Consider the following 24,667-nt stretch of genomic DNA (forward strand, 5'->3'; position numbering starts at 1 on the left):
TGCAGTCGTGCTTTCGGTTTAGATTCCAGCTGATCACACTCAACTTTTTTTTTACTTTTGAAATCACAACTCTATAATAATATATATGAAATCTGAACAAAGAAAATATCATATTTCAGCGTATATTACGACCGGGTAAAGCCGCTAATCTTTAATATGATTAAATCACAGATTCAAACCAACAAGCATACAACATTAAAAAGAAAATTCTAAGTTAAGGAATTCAGCAGCTTAATCTCTACGTACTAACATTGCAGGTTTATTTCGAAGGCGTTTTTTGTGATTTGTAATTCCTTTTACAATACGAAGACAAGACACGATTTTTTTATGCAAGAAGCTAACCATAATAATAAAAAGGAAAAGGAATGGAAAAGCACTTCAGTACAAACAAAGCTAGCGTTCAATCTCCTAAACTTTAAGCAGGTTAGCTAAAATGTTATTCTTTCAAGAACCCAATAGGGAAGGAAGAGATTACAAAGATTACTGGCAAAAAATCAAACGAAATTCATATCTTTAATCAATGCTAGCACTCCCATAGTATTCCCTACTGGTTAAGTGGCTGACCAGAAACACATCTTGCAAAGGCATGAATCCGCCTTGCGACGCAAAGTTCACCCAGTATATATATATATATATATATATATATATATATATATATATATATATATATATATACAAGAGAGACATATAAAAGTATACAAAAATAACATACCAGCAATCTTGGAAATGTACGCATATAAAGATATACTTTCATCTTCTTGTTTACTGTTATGTAAGTGTAAGCGTAAATCTTATATGTACCAGTGTTACAGTACATGTTACAGTGATGAAATGAATAAAAACTTATTTGAAATATTTATATATATATATATATATAAATATATGTATATATATATATATATATACATATATTTATATACATACATATATATTTATTTATTTAGAGAGAGAGAGAGAATGTATAATTTTAATAAGGTTATAGCAAAAATATTAAGCAAAAATACTGGTTTGTTATATGAACCACCTTTAATGCAGAAGACAGACTTTTACAAAATCACTATTTGGGGGGGGGGGCTCAATTCAGAGTATACAACCGTTTTTGTCTAACACCGTAATGGTTGTATTGTTCACCATGTATGGAGTATTTAAAGTATCTCAATATATACGAAGAAATAGAGCTGTATTTAAACTTTAATATTTTAAAAATGAAATATAAATATTAATATATTGGATTAATCTTATCTAGAATAGAATATTCAATATTCGAGAAGATCATCAACATACGCAGGGAGTTAAAATGATACAAATTATGATCTAAAACATATATTGTTCATAAAAAAATGAATAAAGGAGAAACTTGATTATTTTCTTTATGACATAGACACTTCAAAAAGTTTTATAAAAATCCAAGGCATCATTTTTTTTAATAAACACAATAGTGTCAATTTTAGCCATTTTAACCTGAACCCCCCCCCTGTTCTGTAACTTTTTCACTTATATCACGTTTTTTCACTTATATCATGTTTAATATTTGTGCAAAATTTCAAAAAATTCCAAGACGTATTGATTGAGAAATGTGCGGACAGACGAACGGACGAACTGACAAGGGCAACTTTGCAGGTCCACCCTCCTTTAGTCAGGGGACCATTAACATAAATAAAAAATAAAAATATAAAACAATGAAATAAATACGAACAAAATATGCTTAGAAATTTCTTTTAATCTACAATAACAAAATAGTAAAATACATAAACGGAATATGCAATTATTATTGGTATGCAATAAAATACAAAACAAAGAATGTCTCATGCGAAAAGTTCATTTCACAACAGAACATATAAGGCGTATCTGGTGAGAAGATTCGCTAATGAATCAAGAGAACAAGGTTCAATCTTTGATCAAGTCAAGGAAAACCAAAAAAATAGTAATTCATATTCATTGCTAAACATCCAGCACTCTAGAATGAGGACCTAGAATAAATAGAATAATTGTAAGGAATTAGTAATGACCTACCATCTATCTTAGTGTAGTAGCCGATGAAAATGGAATCTCGGGTCGCCCGCAAATATTGTCGACGGCTGTACTTTTTTTAAATACAACGGGCCTATGTGGGCGTAAATTTGGATGTGTGCGCAAAAGGTAAATCTAACTAAGTTGGAAAAAGAAATAGAGACAGAAAGAAGAAGAGGCTGGTTACAAATGCAGATTTCGCCTTGACCTCTTTTCTGCTTGGCTTGCAATCAAACTAATTTTAAACCATTTGAAACAAATCTTTTCTTTCTTATCTTCGTTCGATTTCTTAACCTTTCTCTTTTCTCTTCTCTTTTATTTATTTCTCGACTCATCTTGTTATTTCTATGCTTTTCAGATTTAAAATTGCTTCAAATGTTTATTCATATCTGACGAAGTCTTTTATATAAGAAAGTAAAATAATATGGCCACCAATTTTCACAATTTACTGTATGTTTCTTTAAAATATACATGTGCATAAAAAAGTTGTAAAATAATTATAATACATTTGTTTCTGCTCTTTGGAATATGATTTGAAAAATAATTTTAATCTTCAAGAATACATATATAGAATATATATATATGTGTGTGTGTGTGTGTGTGTGTGTGTGTGTGTGTGTGTGTGGAGGTTCGATGTTGCCCGGGATTGAATGAGGATCAACAAATATTTCATGCTACCATAAAGTTATTGGCATTGAAATCGATGAAATCCCCCATTTTCAATCAAATCTTGTTTGGTATCCACACGCTGTAACGGCAGGAAGCTTTACATCCTCCCGCAGTGACATCGTCCACAATACATTGTAGTCTAGATTGCTCTATAGAGAACCTACTGTTGAATATATAAAATTATTTTAACATAATTGCTTTAAATAATTATTAAAAAGCAAAAGTCAAGTAGCATGTTTCAGTAAACGTGTTTTCTAAACGGAAAAATTCATTTCGAACACGCATCTGCCTTATCAAAGAACTAACTTTCGATATTTCGAAATTATTTTTACATAATGGCTTTAATGGCTTTAATTAAGGGTAAACATACAAAAGTCAGGCATTATGGTTTTATTATACTCTAAACAAAAGCATTTATTTCAAGTGTACCTCTGTCTTATCAAGAACCTACTGTTGAGTTTATTCACCGTGCCTTTCTGCTTCTCTGATAATAAACTTTTCAAACCTACTTGTCACGTAAACCCCTTTAAGTGTGTTTACTTTCTTTAATCGGATTATTGATGTCCAATACTTATCTAATGCATTCCATAAAAGACCTACGTAAGAACACTCACAGATACATCACGTATATTTGTGTGAAATTTCACAAAAATCGGCTTAGCTGTTTCTGAGTCCGTAGTGAACGAATACACATCGTAACTTTTATATAATTGTAGGAAAATATATATATTGTGATCTATTCTACTGTATATTAATACAGTATTTCTTTTAAGTAGTTCATTGATCTGTGTAGTTAACCAGAATAATTTTCTATTTTTATCTAATTTGAAGGTAACCATGAGTGTATATATATATATATATATATATATATACAAACATTATTAGCTAGATATGTGCATATATGTTTCAGCAGCATCTCAATGTATAGAGACGCACCTCATCAGACTGAAAAAAGAAGTTTTTATTTTCGGTCTGATGATGTGGGTCTCTCTATATTGAGATTCCACTGAAGCATGTCTGCATATGGCAACAGATAATTTTTGTATATTAAACATACTATATACCTGCTCTGTCCTGCATTGAATACTCTTTAATAATCACACGGGTTTTAGTGGATTCAGATCAGGGGAATACAAAAATAAAATTATTATATATATATATATATATATATATATATATATATATATATATATATATATATATATGTATATATTTGTGTGTGTGTGTGTGCGTGTGCGTGTGTTGTAAATTCATCTTTTTACCGCGAGTAAATAAATGTATAAATATATATAAACATATATACATATATATATTATATAGTAATCCATAAAAAGATTGTATCACAGCTCCTCAGTGCAGTTAGACCAGCAAATGTCTTAATGATAGACACCATAGACACCGACCGCATAGAGACCATTTAGCTGCTGTTGAGTAGGTTAGGAAATTATAATGATAAACATTGCTAAACAGCGTAAGCTCTATTAGATTACGTAAAGAGCATTGTATTATACGTTCGTAGCATTTTGTTATTGCATTCACCAATATGCTCTTCATATGAAAGAAATATAGACACATTCGCTGTACCATAGCCCTTCAGTGCCGCTAGATCGGCAACTACTTCATATATATATATATATATATATATATATATATATATATATATATATATATGTGTGTGTGTGTGTGTGTGTGTGTGTGTGTGTGTGTGTGTGTGTATATATATATATATATATGCGAATGTCTATCAACATATAAAAAATTAACATCACGCAACAGTTATTTTTATTTAGATTCCGTGTATGCGTTTTTTTTTTTCACTCACGTACATCAAATCTTTTACCAAGGTCGCTAAAAATATGGTGGATTCCTTCTACCGCTCCAGTATATATCCCACCGCTGATGCAATTCTCTATCTGTATAAAAGCCAAGTACGTCTAAAGATCAAATACTGTTGTCACATCTGGGCAGGAGCTCCTGGAAGCAGCTTATCCTGACTTGACAGTTGAAAATAGACTTCGTAGCTTAGTGGGGAAATGTCCTTTTTCTTCCCTGTAACCTCTTTCCAACAGAAGAGACGTTGCGAGACTGTATCTGCTCTATCTTCCTTTGTTTTATCGTTATTCTTATGGCAAGTGCTCGTTTCAGCTCCAATTCATGGTCCCTCCTCGCCAAATTTTCACGAAAAACACTCGTAAAGCTGAAATCACTGTCAATAATTTTCCCCGCTCTTTGACTGTGCCTAAGTCAAAACATAGATTCCATGAACAAAGCTTCTTTCGTAGAACTGCGCGCCTGTGGAACTCTCTTTCATTTGCTTGCTTCTCAGCTGACTACAACTTGGTTGTCTTCAAGTCCAACATAAACAAATTTTTGATGAACCGCCCCCTTTAGTAATCCAATTTACCAAATTCACATTACTAACGATCACTACAATATTATCCCATTAACTACTGTACACTCTATAACACTTATCCTCGAGTAGCCTCCGGGCCTTGATAAGTGGTTATTCCTATGTAAAAAAAAGTATGTATGGGATAACGGGTGTGTGTGCGTGTTCATTTATTTGAACATAGTTTTCTTTACACATAATCCTACACATATTCACACATTGAAAGCAACACATACACACCATATGTTTATCTAAATTAAATCTACACGCGTATACATATATACACAATTTCACGTCATCAAATCATGCCTTCCTATTAACCTATCAATGTTTGTTTAGCATCTGATAGTGTTTTATTTACTGAATTCATTATTTGATATTTCTTATCAACTAAAGACTTATACATTGGTTCATTTTACTTATATCTGCGTGAGAGCATATCACATTAAAGCAATATTTATCGCTAAAACACACACTTACGCTCGCACAAGCTCGTGTATATGTGTGTATGTTGAAATGAAACTCGTTTAAGTGTTCCTGGCGCAAACTTTCGGGATATATATGTGGATTGAAGTCCCGGTGGAGGCTGGTAATTCAGTTTAACTAATACCACGTACAAAAGTATGTATTCGTCTTCCTCACTCCTCTGAAAATATTTGCAGCAAACGCTTGTCTACCTAAAACAACTATGTACAATTTTTCTTAGTCTCTGCCCGTGCCTGGAACAAACCAAAAAATCTTATGAGCAAAGTTTATTTCTTTTAACAGTCCCTCTGAGAAACACATTACGGTGAGGCTGTAAACTAAATGACTATAACATTGCCATTTTCAAATCTAATGTAAACAACTTCTTGTTGAGTCGTCCTCTTATATAATTAAACCTTACCCATGTTCCACGATTATTGATCAACACGCTATTATCTCATCGTCGACGGGACAAGCATTAACCCTTATGCTCGAGTCGGCTTGAGGCCTTGATAAGCGGTGACTGCCAGTAAAAAAACCCGTCATTGTTGATTAAATAATACAGTAAACTAATTTCTCAAACCTTAGTATGACAACTATTTTACGAGGGGACATAATTCTACATAACACTTGCGATGAAGAGAAACAAATATACATTAAAACAACGCATTAAGTAACACATTAATTAACACATAGGAATATACACCTAAAATTGATTGATTTTCGTTATCAGTTTCAAATATTAGTCGCATGCACAGTTTTTTTTTGGGGGGGGGTCTTTACTCATATGCACCACGAACACGTTGCAGTATCACCAAGGCTTAAACGGTTACTGAGAATTAAAGACGAGATTTATAGGGACATCTTAAGTCCGGATGTGTGGGCTACATACTTTTTGCACATTATATTTAAATCTCTACATATCCGCATCATGATCATGTCGAAGATTTTATGGTTTGCATTAGTTTCCCCGATATTTTCCTAGTCATTTTTTTTTTCAAGAAAGAAATCGAGTACTTAAGGGAAGAATCACGTGACGGTTGCCAACTTCCTAATTGAAAAGGATTTCGTAGAACAAACTGAATTGGAACTTGGGATTTATTTTAACCCTTCTTCATGACTGGCAGTGATTATATCCATATATAATATATGTTGATTACAGAAATTTCTCTCTAGACCAAGGTACGTAGGTTTACAGCAACAGATGCCACATACAAATTTATTATGTCTAGACTATCAGCCACAATCTTATGTAACTTTAGAACGACTTTTTAGACACATTTAGTCCTAATAATAAAATCCTCCATTTCATCCAAGCAGCAACACCATTACAATCGCAGTACCTTTAGAGGAAGTACTTTCTATTTTTCGCCCTAAATATTAAGTCGTCCTACCGCCCTCAGCAACATTGGGAGGAAAAGTACACATTCTACAGATATTGTGTTTGCACCCTTCGTAACTGGATCATTAACTCGTAGACAGCACACAATCTTTCTATTTCCAGATTAAAAAATAATAAAATGTGTTTTCTCAAATTCCGCTCATTCTTATTGGCTGAGAGCTGACAATTCGATTATTTCGGAATCTACCTCTTAATACATAATGAATGCTCCAGAACGTTTCAAATATTGGGGCACTCTCTATACAAGGCAATCATTTTTTTAAATAAACAAAATACAAATATAATAATAGCTCATAAATAGAAAATTAAATAGTGATAACCTTACACTTAGTTATGCACACATAAACGACACGCCACTATGCCCCCCAAAGAAAACAAACCCTGAAAAAATAGGTACGGGTAGCATTGTTTATTTTTCGATTTCAGAGTGGCTTAACGAACATTAAATGATACTATTTTATGTTATCATTTATTTTGTTTTATAACCGGGCGTATTTTTAAAAATACTTTTATTTAATTAACATATTAATTTCATTATTTAATTTACTTACATATTTTCCTAAAATTAGAAAGATTATAATTATTTTACTTATCTTATCCGCATAGGTTTTCGACTATGAGAAAGAGATAGGGCGAGCGAGAGAAAGTGATGGGGGAGAGAGTGAAAGAGAGAGGAAATTAAAAACGGGTTTATATATTGTTCGCCGTGTAAGGTTTTTTTCTTTCGATATAAAAAGAAATGTAACAAGCGAGCGAGATAAAGAGAGAGAGAGCGAAAGAGGAGCGAGAAGGAGAGAGGGTGGGAAAGAATATATACAGAGAGAGAGAGAAAGGGAGAGAAGGGGAGAAGGAGAGAGGGGGAGAGCAAGCAAGAGAGAAAATCAAAACGGTGTAGATATTAATCGCTGTGTAATGTTATTTTTATGCCGAATGAGAAAACAACACACGTTTCACGGCGTCACCATTATCTACAAGAGTTTTTATTTAATCTCTCTCTCTATCTCTCTCTCTCAATCTAACTATCTATCTACCTATCTATCTCTCCCGCTCTCTCCCTCTTCCTTCTCTATATATATTCTTCCCAACTCTATCTCCCCCCTCTCTCTCTCTCTCTTTCTCTCTTTGTATATATTCTTCCAAACTTTCTCTCTCCCTCTCTCTCTCTCCTCTCTTTCTCTCTCTCTATTTCTCTCGCTAGGATCTCGCGTTTCCTGTCCAAATAAAAAACAAAAATTTTACGGCGTCAACACTACCTATATCAGTTTTTATTTCCTTTCTCTCTGTCCCTCTCTCTCTCTCTCTCTCTCTCGCTCGATCGCTTTTTACATTTCTTTTTCTACCGAAATAAAAAAAACAGTTTACGGCGTCAACATTATCTACAACAGTTTTTTTATTTCCTTTCTCTCTTTCTCTCTATCTCTCTCCCTCCTTGTGTATATATTCTTCGCAACTCTCCTTCTTACATCTTGGCATTTGTGTGTGTCGCTTGTTACAGTGTCGTATTTCTTTCTTTGATTTATAGGACCAACGACTACGTTCTAGTGAATTTATTTGAGAGGAAGAGGAAAATTTATTTTAACATAATAAAATAATTTTATTTTTAATATAAGGAAGGACGAAGGAAACATATTGAGGAAAGTAGCTATTAGAGTAAAAAGCGCTGTGGCAACTAGAGATTTATAGACATAAAAGATACTGGCAGGTGAGAAGTTTTCTAGCACTATAGAGAGATCCCACTTTGTTATAGCTAGCAGTATCTTCTTTGTATTGTTCATGTTTCCTGTGGGTGGGTTGTTTGAATGTTAGAGTCGCAGATAACGTTTTATTAGGCATGAAAATCACTTATGAAAGTTTTTCTTATAATTGCTAAAGGAAATAAGCTTGTTTTAGTTGCTCCAAACGAAACTTTTCATTTTTTGGCCTTCTTCTACAATTATTGAACAATAAAATAGCTTCCTATTGATTGAAATATTTGGAACACATATAATCTACATTTTTCTTAATACTCAAAACCCTATATTACATTTTTCTAATGATCATAAATTTGGTACGGTATAATTCTACCATATTATGCTATCTTTGATTTCTATCATTTCATATCCCAACTCGATATTTGATTCTGATTTGCCAGTAGGTTATGTAATTTACAATCTGAGTTATTTGCACACAGAAAAAAGGAAATTCTATCGATTTGTTTAATAACAGTGTTAAGTTTTTCATCCGCCCTCGTCTTTAAACTATCGATTGAAAAATCTCAGCAATGTTGCTATATTTTTGTTATAAAATACTGTTATGTTTATTTTAATAGTTTCACCGATCACCTGGGAAAGGTTAGGTGGCACGACTTCTCATTAGAAAATACAGGGATAGTGATTGAGAAAAGTTCCGTACTACCAAAACCGTTCTATCTTTTGGTGCAAATTTCGGCTACATCCATTTAGCACTCGAGAATGTTCTGTGTTTAGACAAGAACAATAACTCTTTTTAAGAACATGATTTATTTTGTATCTAGTTTCCCAAAAGTTTTACACACTGAGTAATAAACAATTGGAATGAAATGTATAATAAATATGGCAAGTATCTATTCTGGGATAAATATTGAACGCATCCCATGATGCTACTGTTCCAAATCTAGATTATTTGGATGGGTTAGTAGGGATTGAGGTTAAAGTATATACTTTATTGGTTTTACTCGGCAACGTGTCTGGTTTTATTCTCTTCCAATACCGGCTGTTGAAAAGGCAACGACTGCCTCAGCAGATTGCGAAATGACGTCATTAAACAGTCGTTATAGTTCTAGTTTTCTACCCTTTTATATCTTACTAGAAGATTTACCCGGCGTTGGCCGGTATTAAGCGTAACGTTAAATTCCTTTAAAAATATGAAGTAAAAACCCCACAAAAGGAAACTGAGAATAAGGCATGTGAGTCTTATGTTTTCTTTTCCAAGCAGTGCACTTCTTGTAAGTAAAAAAAGAGCTGAGATCGAAACCCAAACCTAAAGACAGAGAGTTAAATACGATAACTATTGGACCAACTTAACATGATCTTTAGAAAGTGGTTTAAAATCTCGTGAAACTGTTGACAAAAAAATTCGATGACCCCAAGCACCATTTTTTTAACAACTTAGTAGCCATTTTTCCGGATCAAAACCGATTAAAAAGTTTTCCACATGTCTGATTAATATATATACCAAATTTCGAATCTGTTGATTAAAGATTTGTTGAATATATAGGTAGAGAAGTATCTTACAGTCATATACACATGCATACATACATACAAAAATTCTAGCTTTTATAGAGATATAGATTTTCGTTATAATTTTACCCTATAGTTTACACTATCCTTTCTTTTCCTCATTCTCCTTTTTCCCGTCTTGCTCATTTCCACTCTCTTTCTCTCTTGCTTTTTTACTGTGTATTGGTCACTTTTTTTTTAAATTACTAGTTATATTTGTATATATCTGGCTTTATGTATATATTTAGCGGAAGTGCAGTTTACGGTTATTACCGTTCAAAGCGCTACTCTATGTGATTAATCAAGTCCTTTCTTAAATTTATGCGTTAGTAATCTTGAAATATATAATATGTTTCACTCCTTAACAAGTTTAGATACTGTGAGACAGACCAAAGAACAAGACAGGAAATTCGAAAGATCTTCAAACAATTTGTATTTCATTAGAACATAAAAACTAATCTAAATTAATTAGTTTTCGTAAGCGACAACCCAACCTTTAAAAGTGATTAAATAGGCGATAACCGAAATCCTGATTAAATAAATTAATAAGACTAGCAAAACCCGTAAACATTCAACGGTAATTGAATATTTTTAAAACACATTATAAATTAAATTAATAAAAATAAAACAAATAATAACGAATTTAAAAGCACTTTTTAGCAAATTCTTTTTTAACATTTTTAAGCTAAAATGAATTGATTTTTCAAAAAAATTATGAAAATTCAACAGGCAACATATTGATCTATACACACTGACGTAGTCTTACGTAGAGGTTATTTTAAAGTGATGTAGTTTTGGGAAAGTTTTGGGAAAAAGACACGCATGAATTGATCATTCAAGAATCGGAAATGAGAAAGAGCGGATAGAGAAGGCCCGTGATGGCTCCGAGTAGAGAGTATCAAAATACGTTAGTCTAGGACCAGTGGTACTTTTCTAATTGGGAAATATCGGTAATAAACTTTTGTTGATTGATTGGGATGAATCTTCTTTGCAGCTTTTCCAAGGATCAGTCAAACAAGATCAGTTGCGGACCAAGTATGTTTCTCTGATTTCACAATCACAGACATTTATGTTATTTCCCCCTTTTGTTACATGTTCGTTGTAAAAATGTATCTGTTGTCGTAAGTTGTATATCACTATACGATACAGCAGTTAAACATACGTATATAATATACGCCCATGTCATAGAGAACCCCCACAACTGTGAGATTTCAACACACTGAAAATTAGAAAGGAAATGTACAAGATTATCAAACGATATTTCAACCTTTAAAAATGAACACAGAAAACATTTTGAATACACTATTCATTGTTTAGCTCTCCAAACCACCCAGATTCTAGTTCAAACAAATATCTCAATCCATCAATTAACAATTATATAACTCATCAACTAAATTTCTTTGTTATAAAATCAAAGATTCGAAGGCAACCTTAAAAATATCCTGTTTTTCAGAAAGTAAACATATTCCCATAGCAGAGAAAAACATGTAAAAATATAAACATAACCTTTTAAAATACCCTGTAAATAAAATGAAAAACTTAACGCAAAACAATCATTTAAAATTAACACAGAAATAGCAAATGGCCGATAATCGAAATCCTACCTCAAGAACTTAATAAAATTTTAATGCCGACCATGTATGGTGCAATAAGTAGAATTTTAAATGCAGATCCTGATGGAAATTTGTGGAATTATAAGTGCTTTTAAAATACTTTTTAGCTTGATTTTATTTTTTTAATTTTACAGACAAATAAATTAAATAGAAAAATAAAACAAATAGAATGGAGCGTGGAAAAACGGTTAAAATTCACACAGTACCAGCGATAGTTGAATCTCCTGGCATTGCCCGGTTAGAGTGAATAACATCATGCTATATTATCGGAAGCATTTGAACTATTATTCTTATCTTTTTAAAGATATTTATAACGTTTTTGGGTGATGTAATCTCTGACCTTCTTCAGTTGCATCTTTTAAAACTTGAAAACATGCTGGAGGATGTTATGTTGAATATATGAAATTACGAGAGTTGTTTCAAAATTGTTTGACTTTATACTAAAAATGCTGAAGAGCTACAAAAACGAAAACAGTACCATTAAAACGATCAACCTTTGAGCCTCAGAATTTATTTTTCTACATAGTCATTACTATTCACAATGCGCTTTTCACAGCGGACCCTTGCTTCTGATGCAGGTTTCTTTTATTTTGCGTCAATGTCTGCAATGATTCGGCAATTATCCTCGATTAATGTACAGCCGTGCTTCCCTCATGCATGTTATAGAGCATTGTATCATTAGCAAATATACCCATCTCAGACACAATATTATCAGGGGGTCGTTTATGAAAAGCAGTAATAATAGTTGTACAAAGATCGACCCCTATGGCGCTTCGCATTAATGTTATGCTTTAAAATACGTCCAGTTATACCGTACAGTTTAATTTTCATTAGCATACCTTGGTGCCAGACTTTGTCAAAAGCCTTAGATATATCAAAGGTTACAGCCCTAACTTCGCCCACCTTATCTAGTACATGGTATCTGCATTTAGAGATGACAAGATATCTGCAGTAGAACGATATTTTCTAAATCGATAGTTTGTCAGAGAGAAGATTTGTTTTGCGAAGTTGTGGATTAGCGCTTGATTAATTAAGGTCTCGAAGATTTTAGTGAACAGAGCGGGGAAGCTGGTATAGCGATCATTGAGCGTAATTCTATTCACAAAAATTCTTGTACACTGGTACCACAGAAGCCATCTTCCAGCTGTTAGGGAAGCAATATTCAGCAAGGCATTTACTGTAGAGTTTGAAAAGCACGAGGACTAGCTCAGCTGAGCATTTCTTAATAAGTATAACAGGAATGAGATCAGGCCCACATGCCTTGAAGCTGTCTAAGTTTTTTATGATATCGCAGACATGAGTGATTATCTGATATAGCTGTAGCCCGCATACGGAAATTTGGGAGTTAGTTGCTTGTTGGCTCTATGGTGGAGTTCTCGATTGCCGTGAATACGACCTTCTGGTTGTTGGATAGTGTGGGAATTACTGATTGCCCTTTATTCAGTACGCTATTATAGATTTTCCAGAAATCACGAGGGCCTATTTTTGAGATTCTATGCGTCCCCTGGTTATTTCAGCATGATTTCTTTTTTGGTTGTCGCTATTTCTCTCTTACAATGTTTTCTAGCATCTATAAATCTGTGTATATTTGTATTTGACATGACGTACGAACTGGTGAAATACATGCTGTCTTTTTGCAACGCAGCTAAATTGATAAATGTATTTTGAAGAACTACAAAAGAAGAAATACAAACTTGAATGTGTCTTGGATAGATTTTTAAAAAATTATGATATGGTGCTGCATTCAGGACGTTGAAAACGGTAGATGTGTTTGTAAATACAATCGGATTCAGAGAGAAATGTATGAGAATTTGGAAAACCAATCTTTTTTCAGATGGGGAACTATTAGAAGCAGTCAAACGCGAAATTTTCCAATTAGATTCCTTTTTATTCGTTGACACATGTAATAAAAGAGACATCTAGAGAAAAATGAACCGAAGATCAGCCACATGTTAATGTTGGACGATCTGGAATTTTTTGACAAAACTGGTAAGTTATGCTTTGGAATTTCTAAATGTACAATTGCGAAATATAAAGAACTCATAATGCAGAAGGCAAGTACATGAGAGTGTTTGAACTTGATGCTTTGCAATAAAATGAAAAAGAAAATGAAAAAGTGTGCATGAAGGAACTCAAACGGTTCCTGCAATCTTGACTGAGTAGGAAACTCTTCGTGAGCTGTTGCTGTAATTCAGTACAGTGCAGCTTCTGCGGGATGAAGACAGGAGAAAATAAAACAGCTGGATGGAGACACAAAAGTATTAGGCAAATATGGAGCAACTCACCAAAGTCCTAATATGCTTACATCACAGGAAAGAAATGGGAAACAAGGTTGATTGGGATTAACGAATGTGTCAGGGGAGGGTTTATAACTTTCCCCGCCAATTTGGCTAACAGTCACGAGGTGTTACTTGCAGCAGTGAATAAAGAGCAAGAGATAAAAATAATTGGAAAATAAGCAGAGTACAATGAAAAATTCGAAACAGAAAAGATAAAAAGTTTAATTGGAAGAAACGAAACTTCATGGTTAATTTGAGCGAGATACTTTTGCACTATCCTGTAAGAACACTTCGAATTTTCTGTTTAAAGATAACTTAAAAAGTGAGATTGAAAATCGTATATTTGCTGATCAGGAGTTGGCACTAAATAGAAATGTAATCAATAGAAACATTTTTGGGAAATACAGGATGTGTGTTATGTGGTGTGACTCTTCAACCGTGTTCTACACTTTCTATGGAAATATACTAATGACCCATGACAAAGTATGTGCGAATCTGCATTAGAGTTTTGGACAGAAGTTTATAATTCAAGTGAGGTTCAAGTGGTTCCAACATTATCCAGAAGCGATAGTGAAAAATGAGAAGGTAAGATTATCAGGGATTTCATTTTTCAGTATGACTCAAAGAGATTACTCACAAACATCAGATGTTGCAGTTATGAATAAAAAAAACAACAAATACGAAATCAAAGATGTTGCTTACCAAACGATACTAACTTAGCAAGCAAGAAGACTGAGGAACTAGAGAAATATTAGAAACTGAGGGTGGAGTTTTCTAGATTGTGTAGCAAGAAAACTTCTATCGTGTCAATCATCATAGGTTCGCTTGGCTTAATTGTAGATAATCTTGAGGAATAATTGAACTCCTTGCGAAATCAGTACAGCATCACTATACTCTAGTAGTCGGTTCCGCGTGGCCCAATAAACATCCTACGCCATGGGCTTTCAATCTTTGAATATGCTCACTTGCTTTGGCATAAAACTTCGTTCAATTAACCTGTGTAACATAACACAACATTGAAATGATAATAATAATAATAATAATAATAATAATAATAACAACAACATAGGATTTTAAATAGATATGAAATGATATTGCGATAGGCTTATGAAAACTTTTGAGATCTAAATATTCCCCAACATAATTAGTTAGCCATTGTGGTGGGAAATTGTGGTTAGAAAAATAAGGAATGGGTCGTTTTTGATCTGCATAATTAAGGTCTATTCCTAGTAAAGGATAAAATAAAGGATATATATATATATATATATACATATATATGTACATATATATGTATATATATGTATATATACATATATATACATATATATATACATATATATATATATATATATATATATATATATATATAAATATACCGTCATCGGATAATTTACCTTTCACCAGATTATTCATTCACGTGAAATCACCTTTTTCTTCACCATATTCCCTTCGCTTCACTTTTTGTCATCAAGTAAGATCTTTGACTTACTTGCAGTTTCATCAAATACTTTTGTATGCAAAATCCGATCCCGCATTTTGCTAATTCCTACCCTCTGATGAGAAGGAAATTATTTCTTCGAAACTCAGCGGACTAAGGACTATCCACTTATTAAGTGTTTCCTTTTCAGATTAAATATATTTTTAATTCTTTTTCAAAGTATTTTTTAACATGTTTTATTAACTATTTGCTCTTATATATATATATATATATATATATATATATATATAGTGATTTAAAGGTTATGAGGGAATTTTGAAGCATGAAAAATGATTTGTATTTAATATTTTTATTGTTATTTTTTATATTTCAAGCGGACCTCCGCTCTTGGTCACAAAAAAGTATCGACATGAAAAAGAAAAAGAAAGCCGTAGAAAAAAAATATATATATATACATGTGTGTGTGTGTGTGTGTGTGTGTGTGTGTGTGTGTCTGTGTGTTTGTGTGTGTGTGTGTTATAAATATAAATTATTTAATAAGATTAACAATCGGAATACATGAGAAAACGTAATTCCTGTGAATCAGCGTTTGGCGATTTTAAATGTGTAATACTATCATCGGTTTCCCGTATGTTTTTTTTTAGAATCAGGTACTCTCATTTGGATCCGGTTAAGGTTGTTAACATATTTGACCAGCATGTCCCGAGCGGGGTAAGTCTAGTAATCGTTAGATGTCGGAATACAATCTACTACTACCACGAATATCATGAATAAATCTATACATGTTTCTGACCGACTATGTACTTTGAAGTCCCTTTTAAAAGTAGTGTACCTCATGTAAAATGATTCAAAGTCGTTCGCCAGATGTTTGTTACTTTCTTGTCTCAAGTAGAACGAGTGCCGACGTGATTTTCGGGAAATTTAAAATTTGAAATGAAAACATTTCTTTCCATGTTGTACTTCTCTAGGAACACATTCGACAAATGCGCACTACAATGATGCGGGAAAATCATTCTAATATATAAACATTGGCTCTGCTGCATGTCAAACACACTTTTACTGGGTTTTTATTGTTTTTGTTTTTCACCCCAAACAAGGCACAGTGCCACTTTGATGTAGGGCGCTAGTATTTGGAAATAATTTGCAGGGAGTTGTCGACCAAGTTATCTATTCACATTGCATTTGAGCTTATGCGTGTTAGCACAGTCAAGGAAGCAAGGACCTCCGAGGAAATTCTGAATTTTATAAGTCCGAAGAACACACTATTATAGTAGGCGGCTTTCCGGCATCTCTACTTGGTAGGGGTGAGATTTTTGCTGCTTGTCGGAGTTTTCGGAATATTACTGTTGAGGGTATATAAGTCTGTTGGAGTACCTTCCATTATAATACTTGTCAAACAGGCAGACGGATGCAACAATTTGTCGATAGGACAGGGGTTGGAATCAGGTTTGCAGAACGAGACCTATTAGATTGGTGTTTTTTAACCCTATTTAGAAGTAGAAAGGCAGGAAGCAGATGTACCAGTCTAAATGTGGCGACTTCATACATAGGGGCATTAGTGGCCTTCTAGAGGTAAAGGATACTCTCAGGCGTAAGCAACTTTCTAGTACGGCAGAGAGCGCTCATTTTCTTCGTATCATCATTGGTAATATCCTTAACGTATCTGTTTCAATTCATGTTCTCTGTGAACGTTAAGCTGACGTGTTTGAACGAAGAATTTCTAGGTATCATGATGCATGACTAAAATCTTACTTCCAGGTTTTGCTGCTGCTCTTTTTACTAGTAGATATATGCATCCTCTGGATGCAAATATTTAATAGTTTCATGAATACATTTGGAAATATTATTTATTCTATAACCTTTTTTCATTGATCTTTGGTCAAATATATGCATAAAACTGTTGTCTATAAGTATTAAACCAACGCAATATAATTAGAAAATTTTCATGTTGTAAAATATTGTATGGATTGCTCCCTTATGTTTATTTCCTTTCCCCTGTTTGTTTGCCTGCCCTTCTCTCTTTCACTCTCCCTTACTGTCTCTCTCTCTCTCTCTTGGAAGTTTCGCCTGTTTAAAACAGTTCGCCCGTTAAAACGGACAAAGTTATGGCGCGTTGATTTAAAATGGATGCTTTAAGAAAAACTAATTCTTGAATATTGTTTTATTTGTCTTAATTTTTTATTATATACTAATCCTTATTAATCACTAAATATTCATCGAACGGATACTATAATACTTAGTTTGTTGCACCTTATCATCTCATACAAAATTTCAGTCAGTTTGGTTAGTAATTTTCGAGCAAAAGATTACGAAAAATATAATAAATACATTAAATGTAAAATTATTTATTTAAAAAGTAAATACCTCATCATAAATATATCATTTTACAGTTTATTTGGCTTAGAGAAAAATATAGTACGTGTTCTTCACAACATCAGAAATATTTGACACCGGAAGTTTAGTGTAATTATCTCCCTTTAAGAATTTAATGCTAAACATTGTTTTAAATGCTATTATGATTTAAGTTTTAAATTTCTTTATCTGATAGTTTTAATAATTATATTAAAAGTACTATTGATAAAACTATTGTGTATATTATTGTAGTATTACATAGTAGTAATTTATTACAACCTTTTTAAAATGAACATACGAAGATGAACCATATCGAGTTTTGTCGTAATACTACTAATAATAGTATTACAAAATCCCAAGCGCATAAGAATCATTCGGAAACTCGGACACGTAATATGTGAAATTTAGAACAAAATATTCATCGCATGTAAAATCGTCTCTTCCTGAACAAAATTCAACATCTGCGCATACGTGAACCGCTTCCCGTTTCAGATCCGTTAACTACATAGATTTGCTACGTCTTGGCATGACTGTCTATTGACTGATGAGTTTTTGTTTTCGCGTTCGCGCTCTCTTTTACGGCGTAAGTTTCGTTTTTTTTTAACATACTTTTGAAAACGTTTATTTCGGTAAACTTTTGCATTTAAACAGGTTAAAGGATTTTTAACATTTCTTGCTTTGTACTTTGTCTTATTTATTTGGCTCAAAACAAATAATTAAAGGGATTATTTGATCTGCGGTGCATGTAGATGTGGGTCGATCACAAGTAGTTTTTTTTAATCGTAACTGCTTAAAACTTGCATCAATTCCGAATTCTTAGGAGTGAGTCGACATCAGTGGATAGTTTTCAAACTGATATGAATTATTGCACAAAAATAATTAAATTAAAGCAAAAATAAAGCAAGTGTAGTGAAACGCAACTTCATTTTTTGTATATGGGTCGGGCAACGCCGGGTAGCTCTGCTTATATATATATATATATATATATATATATATATATATATATATATATATATATTGTTATTATTATTATTATTATTATTATTATTATTATTATTATTATTATTATTATTATTATTATTATGAAATTCAATTTTAAGATGAGAAAGCAAATTATAATGCTTCAACGCAGGAAAATTAATTCTGACCGCACCTCTACCATCAAAAAACCTAGTGTTGATTTTATGTGTCTGGCTCTATTGGATATGCGATGATAATAACTTGAATATTAGTTTAAAATCTAAAAAGTATCATGTTGTAAATGTGTTTTTAATAGAAATATTCATTTCGAATCCTCCTCTTTAATATCAAACACCTACTGTTAATTTTATGTGGGGCTTTTCGGCTTACGTGGTGATAAAACTTGTCAAATGCAAGACTGTGTAAGTGTAATCAAATCGTCTGTTCCTTCAAAACCTATCTAAGAACACTGCCAGTCCATAAAGTACCTCAGTGTGAAATTACATAAAAATCGGCCGAGACATTTTTTGAGTTCATAGGGAATGAACTCACACACAGATGCACATACAAAGTTCCTTTTATATAAAACTACATATTATATACAAATTATTATAGATATTTTGTTGTTTTTATGTCTTTTATAGTTTGTGGTGTGGTTTGTATTATTGGAATTCCTTGTTCGGTTAGAGTTTTGCAACTTATTTTATTATTGGCCTGAGTGGGTGAAACAAAATGTCAGTTTATGAGAGAAGTGTCTGGTGTATATGATTTATGCTTATTGATTCTGAAAATATTGGTGTGGTTTTGTTTTGCGTTTAATATAAAAATATAGACGGTATTGCTGTGTTTCCAATGTTCTTGCAAGGTATTTCCAGAAAAACACGAGTAAACCTAGAACCCCATCCTCCAAGGTAGACCCCTACTACCATGTCTCCTTCTCCAACATCAGGGGTCAACGTTCCAACCTTCCAAGGTTGAAACCCAATTACAGGAGACGAAACCTGACATATTCTTTCTAAGCGAAACTGGCATAGGGCTAACTACTTCCCTAAACGAGTTCATAATTAAAGGATACTTTAACTTAACATCTAAATCTGACCCCTAAGATCGCCATGGGCATGGAATATGTGCCTACATTAAGGGCACTAGAGGAGATAGAACGGAACATTACTATATGCATATATATATATATATATATATATATATATATATATATATATATACTAGCCGATTTACCCGAGTTTTGCTACGGATATATTTGTATTACACAATACTAATTGGCATTCTTTTAATATTTATGTAATTACAGGTTCGAAACCAAAACTTCTGGGTAAACGACATTTCTTGTTTTTCTTTTATTAGCTAATATGTTGATTGATTTTGAAGTTCCTGTTCTTGAAACTGCCACATAACACATGCCGTGACTGAAACATGAGTTTGTCAGATCAATTTCGATAACTTTGAATGTTTGCCCTTGACTCTTATTAATGCTCATAGCAAAGCATGGCCTCACTGGAAACTGCAGCCTCCGAAAAGCAAAGGGCAACTCGCTATCACTTGGCATCAGTGAAATTATCGGAATGAGTACAGTTTGACCTTTATAAGCCCCAAATGTAATCATTGCTTCAATCAAATTGTTATGCAATCTAGTAACAACACATCTTGTTCCATTAATTGTTTTTGGTGGCTCTAATGATCTTAAAATCATGATAGGACAACCAACTTTAACTTTTAGAAGATGGGAAGGCATTCCAGAAAGCTCAATTGAATTCAAGAACTCTGTAGGATATTTCACAGCATCATCTTCATCTACAGTAGTGTCAATAGATTTGTAAAGTTTTTCCTGTCCTGGAAAATCAGTCATTAGCCAATTATTTAATTTGTTTACATTGAAATTTAGTGGAGAAACAATTGCTCGCTCAGCAAGCCAATCCGGATGTTTTCCATTCAAATTTAAATCAGGGTACACTCTTTCTTTCAACTCCTCTAGGTTCTCAACACATGTACCTAGTTCTTCGGGAATTAAAATTGTATCTGGTACTTCTATATAAGGAAGTCGTCCATCGCCAATTCTAAGCAGAAGACTTGAAAAGCTGATTCTAAATCTCCAGTCAGATAAGCCCTCGTATTTGTTATTAGGTTTTTTTACAAAGATATTTGTCCAAAGATCAGATTGCTTTAAACTTGCGTTAACAATGTTTGCCCTTGTTCCATTTTTTACAACAGGCAGAATTTGACGGAAATCCCCCGATAATAAAGTTGGTATACCGCCCATTGGCTTTTTGACACCCATAATATCCTGCAATGTTCGATCAATTGCTTCGAAAACAGTTTTATGAGCCATTGTGGCTTCATCAACAATTATTGCTTTCGTGTCTCGTATTACTTTGGCCATATTAGAGTTTCGAGTAAGAGAGCAAGTAGGCTCATTCATTCTATATGCATTCAAAGGCACTTTGAAAGTACTGTGCAAAGTACGGCCTCCTTCCAAACTTGCAATCCCACTTGATGCAGTAGCTAGCGCAATGTTTTTCTCTAACCTCATTTTTGCCAAAATTAAATTTTGTAAAAAAAGTCTTCCCTGTTCCTCCAGGTGCATCAAGGAACATCATATTTTTATGGTCCCCTCTTTCACCATTTACCATCTCAAAAAAGGCTACATAAGCATTTCTCTGATCCTCTGTTAAGTTTTGATATTGGTCGTTAACCCTAGATGCCAGCGCCTCCTGATCGTAATTTATCTCACGTCTGTACTCACGAGAAAGCTGTTCATTGTCAATATGGGCTGGTATTGGCAGGCCATATGCTGTCAAAGCAACTCCTCCCATCATTAGGAATTTGTTTTCTAAATAGCACAAAGCTTGATTGAAAATATAATCAGATACTGGAGCATCTGGGTCATTGACACACCTTCGATGTAGTTTTAAATCATCATCTGAAAATGCTTCTTTGAATGTTTCCCAAAGCTGTGATTGATTACTTGGTGAACATGCTGTCAGGATTATTGCAAATAGGCATCTCATGTTTGCAGGTGATTGTGAAATATTTGCTTCTTCCATGGCTAATTGTAAATGGTCATAATTCTCCAAAAGCCCTCTGGCAAGGCAAGCCTCTCTGAATGTCGAGCATATATTGCCATTAACAATTTTAATATCATGAAATGAAGTTGGTCCTCTCACTTCGTTCAGTAGAAGTCGCAAAAAATAACACTCTCCAGCTCTTGGGTCTATTGTGTAAATCCTACAAATGGCTTGCGCTTTTGAAACCAGGCCATACTCATCAACGGCATCCATCAAAATGCCTTTCTTGCGACGATTCCATTTCTTTGTACTTTTATTCCAAATATAATATTGTGGCAATTCGGCATACTTTGATGTCTTTGCAAAGTAATCATCTTTTCAAAGCTGGAAAAAACCTGTCAAAGTTGTATGAGGTGGGGGCCCAAGTGCAGTCTGTAATGCATTTTCCTCATTAAAGAGGACTCTTTGCCCATTCTCAAGGTGGACTGCCAAGCCGACAACTGGTGGGAAATACTCATGTGTAGGATGGCCAAGAATTCGCCATGCTGCTTCTGATGATGACACATATCGCATGTTTTGATATTGGCTGATTTCATCAATCACCTGTGATTCTTGAGGATTGGCTTGTGCATCATTTTGTAACTGGAAAACGGCTTGATCTGATCCTTTTGATATATATTTGATGCAACACTTGATGGATTTAATTGATGAACAAATTTCAACATAGATATGACAGTTGAATTGCCGCAACAAATATGGATTGTAAGGCACTACCCATTGATTGGTGATTTCTCGGCGACCATTTTGCTTCATTCTTATCATGCCAATGTGACCTCCGTCTTGCGGTTTCCTTCTTCTATATTTAGGATAGGAATCGTTACCCTGTTCAGATAATTGTAAGAACGATTTGGGAAATTCTTTGGAACATTTTTTGTCTTTCATACATGGGGAGGCTTCATTTAGGGGACCACATGGGCCATGGATCATGTGTTTCATGAACAGATCGTGGAGTTCTTTTTCTTCGTTTCTAGAAGGAATTTCTGCAGAAATTGCTAAATCATATTCTTCTGCTCTGAGCTTATGCTCGGGAAATATCCAGAAAAGAAAGTGTGCATGAGGTAAACCTCTTTTTTGATACTCAATGCTATACAACCATGCTTGCAAATTACCAAATATTCCCTTTTTTCATATTTTCCATGAATTTTTTTAACTTTCAATCTAAACATTCTGGCAATATCGATCTTTACTTTCCTGTCCAGCAGCCAAATTTTCAACAATTTCTGGCCAGTGTGGATTACATGTCATAGTGATGAAATAATCTGCTCTGCCATAATGTCTCACAAAGGCCATTGCATCTGACCGTTTTTCTTGAAGATATCGGCGACCACCGATATAGGTCGCAGGAAGCAGAATTTGCCGACCTAATTGATTTGGATCACCATCACCAGCAAGCAAACTATCACGTAAATTTGAGTAATTATCAGCAAGCAGTCTTTGCTGTTCTCTTCTCAAAAACTGTAATCTCTCAGTTGCTATTTTGCAGTATGCATCTACCAAGAATTGCTGGAAGAGCCGCCTTCCAAGTAAGAGATAATTACCTTCTCTGCACATAATATGGAAAGAGTAAAACTGCAATTGCCTTATTTTGCAACCATTTCTCCCTTGCAAATATATGTGGTAGCCATCTGTTCCATATGGAAAAAATATAGGATACATCAAAGGATCATATAACTCTGAAATTCTCTTCAATCCACCTTGTTTCAACTGTAGAACAATATCGCTGTTTTCTGTGGGCTCATTTGACATTAAAATTGCAACTTCAGCCCTGGTTGGTGCATTAAAACGTCGGACAGATTCTCCCGGGGGGCACTTTTTTTCCAGAATTACAATTTTCTTGTCATTAATATTTCCTTGTTGTACTTGCTCTAGTGCTGTCTTTAATGTCTTTATATAATGGTTATTTTCATTTAAAAAGACTGTAATTGTTTGTAGGATCTCAGCATTCAAGTGTTGGTGAGCTCTCCTTCTCAATTGATCTTCATAACTATCTAAAAAGTACACTTGGATATATCTTGCTCTTCCATCTTCAGGTGGGAGCAGTGATCCTAATTGATGATAGATTTGACCTTGGATCTTTACAGATGGATTCCAACCGTGAACAGATGCATCTGTGTGACCAAAGCTGGTCATGGCAAAGAGATTGTTATATTTCCTAATCCTTGACAAAAAGTGTTTGCTAAGTGAAGTTTGCCCAGTAAATAGATCATGAAACACTTCAGGTAGAGATGGAAGTGGATGCGGTGTAACTTTTCCATTTCTGCAACAAAGTCCTGGTGATTCTCCTTTAAATTTTTTTGCACCACACTGACATACGTTACACATTTGTCCTAGTGCAGCCTTGTCCCATGAGTCATTATTGGGATAGAGTAATGCAGTGCGTTTATCATTCTGAAGTTCATGTTGTCTTAGATTTTGATATATGTTTCTGTAAAAACTCAGCTGCAATTCTCTTTCTTCCTGGGACTGGTTTTGTCTTGCAATAACATGGTACAATCTATCCTGTTCATGTCTTCTTTGACTGTTAACTAAGGATTCATGTTGGCGTAACTCTATCTGCGTTTGTTTTTGCAATGAAAGTCGATCTTCTCTTTCGGTGGAGGTCTCAGCTTGGCGTGACTCTCTCTGTCTTTGCCTTTGCAATGATGTCGTTCTTCTCTTTCAGTGGAGGTCTCAGACTGACGGCGAAGTCTCATCCTTTGAGCATGTGGTGTTGTAGAAATACTATTACTTCTGTCGCGCTTCATAGTAGATAGAAGTCGGAGAAGATTCGTAAA

The 24,667-nt window shown here is 33.8% G+C and overlaps 3 protein-coding genes across 3 annotated transcripts in view; all 3 read right to left on the reverse strand.

Annotated features, from left to right (window-relative positions):
* The window catches only part of LOC145280183 (ATP-dependent DNA helicase Pif1-like), a 134,133-nt gene extending 112,925 nt beyond the window's left edge, over nucleotides 1-21,208 (reverse strand). Inside the window, exon 1 of the mRNA XM_080131946.1 lies at nucleotides 20,327-21,208. Coding sequence (XP_079988072.1) covers nucleotides 20,327-21,208 — 882 coding nt within the window. The remainder of the gene's footprint in view (nucleotides 1-20,326) is intronic.
* Nucleotides 21,209-22,211: 1,003 nt separating this feature from the next.
* LOC145280184 (uncharacterized) lies at nucleotides 22,212-22,820 on the reverse strand. Its single transcript, XM_080131947.1, has one exon. It carries the CDS (start codon nucleotides 22,818-22,820, stop codon nucleotides 22,212-22,214), a length of 609 nt encoding a protein of 202 aa, XP_079988073.1.
* A 231-nt stretch (nucleotides 22,821-23,051) lies between these two features.
* On the reverse strand, nucleotides 23,052-24,215 carry LOC145280186 (uncharacterized). The gene has a single exon (XM_080131948.1). The coding sequence runs from the start codon at nucleotides 24,213-24,215 to the stop codon at nucleotides 23,052-23,054; it is 1,164 nt and encodes a 387-aa protein (XP_079988074.1).
* Between the last annotated feature and the right edge of the window lie 452 nt (nucleotides 24,216-24,667).

The sequence above is a fragment of the Euprymna scolopes genome, chromosome 7, assembly GCF_053919585.1.
Source record: "Euprymna scolopes isolate OS-2025 chromosome 7, ASM5391958v1, whole genome shotgun sequence".
Taxonomy (NCBI): domain Eukaryota; kingdom Metazoa; phylum Mollusca; class Cephalopoda; order Sepiida; family Sepiolidae; genus Euprymna; species Euprymna scolopes.